At 52.5% G+C, this 6,000-nt stretch overlaps 1 protein-coding gene across 2 annotated transcripts in view; it reads right to left on the bottom strand.

The window, feature by feature from the left end:
* Window positions 1–5,783, bottom strand: part of TENT4B (terminal nucleotidyltransferase 4B) — a 42,495-nt gene extending 36,712 nt beyond the window's left edge. The window contains exon 1 of one of the 2 annotated variants that reach the window (XM_074157876.1): window positions 5,224–5,783. In XM_074157876.1, coding sequence (XP_074013977.1) covers window positions 5,224–5,783 — 560 coding nt within the window. The remainder of the gene's footprint in view (window positions 1–5,223) is intronic. The other variant, XM_074157877.1, reaches the window with a different exon arrangement.
* Window positions 5,784–6,000: the final 217 nt, after the last annotated feature.

Below are 6,000 nucleotides of genomic sequence, written 5' to 3' on the forward strand. Positions count from 1 at the left end.
TTGAATGGAACTTCCCATGTTCCTGCTTGTGCCCGTTGCCTCTCGTCCTGTCGCTGGGAACCACTGAAAAGAGTCCGGCTCCATCCTCCTTCAACCCACCCTTTAGACACCTGTAAGCATTAATAAGATCTCCCCTCGGCCTTCTCTTCTCCAGGCTAAAGAGTCCTAGCTCTTTGAGCCTCTCCTCATAAGGATGATGCTCCAATCTCTCAATCATCTTTGTTGCCCTACGCTGGACTCTCTCCAGTAGTTCCCTCCTGCTGTGGCTGACACCACGCAAAGGCCCGAGCAGGTAAGAGCTAAAGAGACACAGGGTAAGTTATCCCAGGCAGGCGGCTGCGTTACTGCCCCTAACAAGTCCTCTGGTCAGCTCAAAGCCTGCGGAGATGAGCTTGCACCTCCTGTCTTAACGTACTTAGCTTCTTTCAAAAAAGAGATTAAAAGACCTGAGAAGCTGACAAATTTCACATGAAAAAAAAAAAAAATTGTAATAGAACTTCTGTAGCAAAGATGTATGGCTTTAAGCTATTTTCTCCCTAAAGTGGTTATGATTTTATTTCACGGTATCCTCTGTAATCCTGGGCGACACGCTCGTAACCTTCGTATCAAATAAGCTGAAGCCCGCTCGGTTCTGTACCAACCAATTCAGCCGCCTGCAAGTGTGTGCACGTCCACATACAGACCCCTCCTCTGGGGGTCACACGACTCTTTCCCTTTCACATTGCAGTCTCCATTAATACTTCAAAACACCCTGCATTCGGTATTTCAAAATACACAGTTTTCTATTTAACCCAGGTTCCTCCTCAGGAGTACATGTTACCAATTGCCCTCCTTAAACTCACACGTTAATTGGGTTCTTGCCTTTGGCTGTAGATTCCTGTGAAAGCTAACCAACTCCCTGCAGAGTCCCAAAATCCACATCTCCTACCTGGAAACTGCGTACAAACCGGACTCCTTCCTGCGGCACAAGAATCACAGAAACCTACGAGAAGACAGGCCGAACTTAGGTGCAAGTTTTTATTTTGGGGCTTCATTATGCTCCAGGCTTCTGACCGAAGCAGTTCTTCCCGTGTCACCTTTTAGCTAGCCTCGGCCTAAACTCAGAGAAAGCTGTAAAACATCCATTTCAGTATCCGAAATACTTTTTCTTCCTTTTGAATTGTTACACTATTAACATGATTCACTGTTGCCCTTGGGACGGACACACACACAGAGAATCCCCTCCAAAACCCCAACCCAGGCATCCTTCCGCATCCTTACATTTTGCTACCGAGTAGCCCGCGGAGACAAATCCAACTAAGCTCTTTAAAGGTATGTTATGTGTTAAGTGAGCAGTAACATCATACACGTGCTGTGAAACTTTTCGTTCATTTTCTGCGCTATCCTGTTGTTTTTAGCACTACTGTCTGTTGACGAAGTCCCCAGAGGATGCAAGATGCGCACGCTGGATCTGACTGGCACACAGCAACTTGCAGGCAGCACCAGACCATTGATCTACAGCAATATTTCACAAGTCACGAAGTTCAGAGTGCCAGAATAAAGCAGAGTACCTGTAATGCAAACATCTACATTATTAATAGAACTGCAAGTCTGAAAACTGTGAATAAGGGAAAATATTGCGTGAGAACGTGACGTATAGGATAGCACCACTGACTCTGCGGGAGTAAAAACTGGGCACACGTTGAATTGTCAGTATTTCAGCATTGGTGAATGTTAGCAAATATCGTGCACACTTTGCAAGAAATCGATCTTGAAATCAAAACCAATACTGCTGTGGGTTATTTTTTAATTATTTGGTTATTTCTCTGTATGTATAAGTAGCATTAAATAAGAAAGTATGTTTCTCAATAAAGAACCTGAAAAGGAAAAACTCAAAGATCTGACTGACCGGATACATAGCATTTAACCAAAATCTCTACTATTTCAACGTAAAGTTTAACTTATCTAAATCTACAGATCACAGAATGATTCTGTGATTCTGATTTAGACAGCTAGTTACACGCTGTTATGCGTTTACATAAACTGTCCACCTAGCTAAAAATTATTGGACTATTTTTCCAGACATCTGATCAATGTAATTGCGCATTCAGAGCTGGTTTTGCACAGCCGCACACACAAGTGACATCCTTGCACTGGAAACACGAATGCCACATGTCAGCTTTCAACTGTGTTTGCCGGCAAGTCAGGCCTAATCTTTCTGAAAATGGGACTGTTCCACAACACTGCCGTATTCAAAAGACTCAAAATTTAAAGCGATTTAACCGAACAAAATGATAGGAGGGTACACAGGGAGAAGTGTCAAGCCTTTACTATTTTTTCACCATTTGCATTGAAACAATTAGGGAAGAAAAAGGTACCTGTTAACGCATAAGTGATGCTGTCATAGAACACCAGGTATCTTTTTTCCCCAACAACTGTCAGAACTAGTCAAAACAAGTTTGGGAATTCACATTGGAAATAACCGATTTCCAATATTTACTTCAGCGACACCCTCACTTGCTAGGTTACAAACCTTTCTATCTGTCATTACTGTCGGGTGTCTCAAGACCCGAGACAGATGCCGTACAAGACGGTTACTAGGAGCGATGGCAGCACCTCAGGGCAGCGACACCGGAGGCTGGACGCGGCCCTGCCAGCAGCCGGTCGGTCACACTGCAGCCTTCACAAGGCCTAAGCATTTTTTGTGCCTTCCTAAGAGGCTTCAGCTCCTTTCAGAAATTGTTTTCACAATTTTTCACTGAAGATTTGTTAGCCAGCTGCCTCTAAATACCTTTGGAATAAATAGCTTTTTAAGAAGCAAACACCACTCATTTCTGTAATTTATTAAATGCAGTGTAGGGGTGTATCTTAGAGACACTCTACCTTACCTTGCTTTGAACAAAGGAAAGAGCTAAAACAAAATCTCAGCATCGCGTAAATATATGCCACAAACTAGACAGTCGAGCCAAACGTAGATCAACATATTTGAGTACCTTTTGATTATATTAAAAAAAAAAAATTAAAAAAAAGAGTCCACAACGTGCTTCCACTTGGGAGTTTGAAACTGATTCAACCAAAATTCTATTCTAGCAACAGATATCACCTTGAATCCTTTGGTACGGTTGCTGCTGTTGTTATTATTATTAATCTCTTGCTGAAGCTCAACCTTCCTTCCTTCCTCCCCCCCCCCCCCGTATCTTCAATACACAGAGAACGTTTATGGATTTATGAGACAGAGATAGAGAAAGAAACTTCTAAAAACGTTCCTCAACTTTCAAGTAAGTGACAAGCTAGAAGATAAACAGAGTCCAAAAACTAACTTACAAAAACTCAGTACTAAGTATGTTCTGCACACATTACTTCTAAGTCTTGTAAAGAAAGTTATGGAAGGTTCTGATATATAGTAACCAGAGAACTTAAAATAGCACACTTCTGTAGTGTCATTTTATGAATCGTTATAACCCTAGCAGTAAAGGCAACTCAGTAGCTGGCAAGAAAATAGGGAGCCAGAGGTGGTAAGAGTTTGTCTTCCAAAGCGACCAGCAGATTTGAATAGTCATTTTGACGAACCTTACACAACGGCACTTTCAGAAGACGAAGGTGTCAACGCCTTCTGGTGGGGAGGGGGCTGAAGGACCCTTAGGTACAAGTTGGGCACACGAAAACTCGACGCACCCAAATCATTACGGATTTCTAAAATGAGCTCTTCCTGGCCTTCGACTGTCACCGTACACCTCCGCCATCTGAACCCTGGAAGGAAGCCAGACTTGTGTGTAAAGGAGCAGGATTGGAAAGGGTACTACACCTGCACACACCACACCAGAAATCCATACTTAACAAGTCAAATACACGCCAATGTGCTCTTACCGCAGGGAGGAGAGGTATGCTACGGGTCAAGGCAAAGGTTATATTTTGAGAAGCGTGAACTTTAAAAAAACAAAACGAAACACAGAAGTTACCAAAGGGCTTTTACCCAGGGCATCACCCATATCAAAAGCCATCCCCGTGTTTAAAAAAAGGGAGGAGGGAGTGCTCAAAACAGTTTTCAGGTAAACAAGAGAGAAGATACGTGTTTGCCTGCCCTCCATCTCTCATTGGGTTCATGCAATGGCAACTGACGAAACCTAAGCTAACGCAAAAACACTGAGGAAAAAACCACTCAGATCAGCACACGCATTCCACAGTCGGAGCTTCGTGAAAACCATTAATAATAATCCCAGACTGAAATCCGTAACACTCTATACGTGCATACAAGTTTGTTTCTGGCAGCGGGTGCCAGCACGCGCGCACACCGTCTCTGTCAGGTCTCAGAAAACACACACTCCTCGTGTAATCACCTAAACTGCGTGCTTTCTTTTAACAGCAGCAGGTTTTTGGTTTAAGTTATAGACGCTACTATGCGTGTGTCCCACAGGCAGCAGCACAAAGCTCGAGAAGCGGGCTGGGCAGCGCCTGCAGAGCTGACAGCCTGGCTCCCCCTGCCCTCCATCCACCCTCAGCCCCATCCAGCCCCGCAGCCGGTGCGGGAGCAGCAGCGGTGCCGGACACCCCGACACCCGCCGGACCGGGCACTGTGTGTGTGTGTGTGTGTGTGTGTGTGTGTGACACCCGAACAGCCGCGATGTGAGAAGCGGAGCGCCTTACCGGGCCGGGAGCTTGTCACCCACCCCACGTGCGGCCGCGGTGACAGCGGAGGAGCTGCGGGGAGCTCCCGTCCCCTGCGGATAGGCGTGCCCGCACCATTAGCATGCACACGGGCACCCGCGCCCGCCGCTGCCCCCCGCCGCCGCACGCCTTTCCCTCGCCCCCCCATCCCCTCGGCCGGCCGCCCAGCCCGGCCCGGCCCGGCCCGCCGCCGCTCGCCCCCCTTAGCGCTGACAGCCGGGGCGGCGACCCAGCGCCCACCGCCTCCCCCCGCCGGGCCCGGCCCGCCCGTCCGCCCGCCCTGCGCCACCCGTCGGGGCCGGGGCCTGGGCCGCCGCCCCGCCTCAGGTGCCGCGGCCCAGCTGCACACACACACGCGCACACACACACACACACACACACACACACACCGCTCCGCACCACCTCGGGGCGGCCGCCCCGACACCGCCGCCCGGCCCCGGCGTGCGCCCGCCCGGGGCGGGGAAGGGCCGAGGCCCCCGCCTCCTCCGGAGGCCGGGCCGGGGCCAGGCCCGGCGGTGGCCGCTGCCCGGCGCCCCCCTCGCCCGCCCCGTCCTCCGGCCCGGCGCGGCGGCCGCTCACCCCACGACTCCCTGGCTGTAGTTCCTCTTCTTCCAGGGGGTGCCGGTGTAGAGCGGCTCGGCCAGGCCGGCCTGGGCCCGGGCGGCCGGCTCGTCCCCCAGGGCGGGGGCCCGGCCCTGCCCGGGGGGCCCCAGCAGGAGGCTGTAGTTGAGCCCGAAGGTGCTGGCCTTGTTGTCGCGTTTCCTCTTGTTGCTGGCGGCGGCGGCGGCGGCGGCGGCGGCGGGCGGCCCCCCACCGCCCCGTGCGGGCCGGGCCCAGGCGGCGGCCCCCGGGGGCGGCGAGGCCTGGTGGTGGCTGCGGTTGTGCTGGTTGTTGGCGCTCTCGAGCGGCAGGAAGTCGGGCTGGGGGTCGGGGCGGGGGGCGCGGTACATGCCGGGCGGGGAGGCCGGGCCGGCCCCGGCGGGGGCGCTCTGCTGTTGCTGCTGCTGCTGCTCCTGCTGCTGCTGCTGCTGCTGGAAGTAGAGGTTGCGGACCCCCTGCGTGGTCTCCCAGATCTGCATCCACAGGCGGTTCGAGGGGCCGAGCTGCTCTGGCTGGAACCAGGCGATCCGGGGATCCATCAAACGGGGACCCCACCCCGGCTGCCTCCGCTCCCCCGCGCCGCGCCGGCCGCCGACGCCGAGACCCTGTCACCGGGTCCCAGCGCTAATGGCGGCTCCTATGGAAGGGCAGCTCCGCGCCTGCCTGCTCGCTGCCGTCGCTCCACAGCCCCCGCCCCTCCTGGCGAGCGCGGCGAGGCGGGGCCCGGCTGGGCCCGCCGGCACACGGGCCGCGCGC

The sequence above is a fragment of the Numenius arquata genome, chromosome 13 (genome assembly GCF_964106895.1).
Source record: "Numenius arquata chromosome 13, bNumArq3.hap1.1, whole genome shotgun sequence".
Taxonomy (NCBI): domain Eukaryota; kingdom Metazoa; phylum Chordata; class Aves; order Charadriiformes; family Scolopacidae; genus Numenius; species Numenius arquata.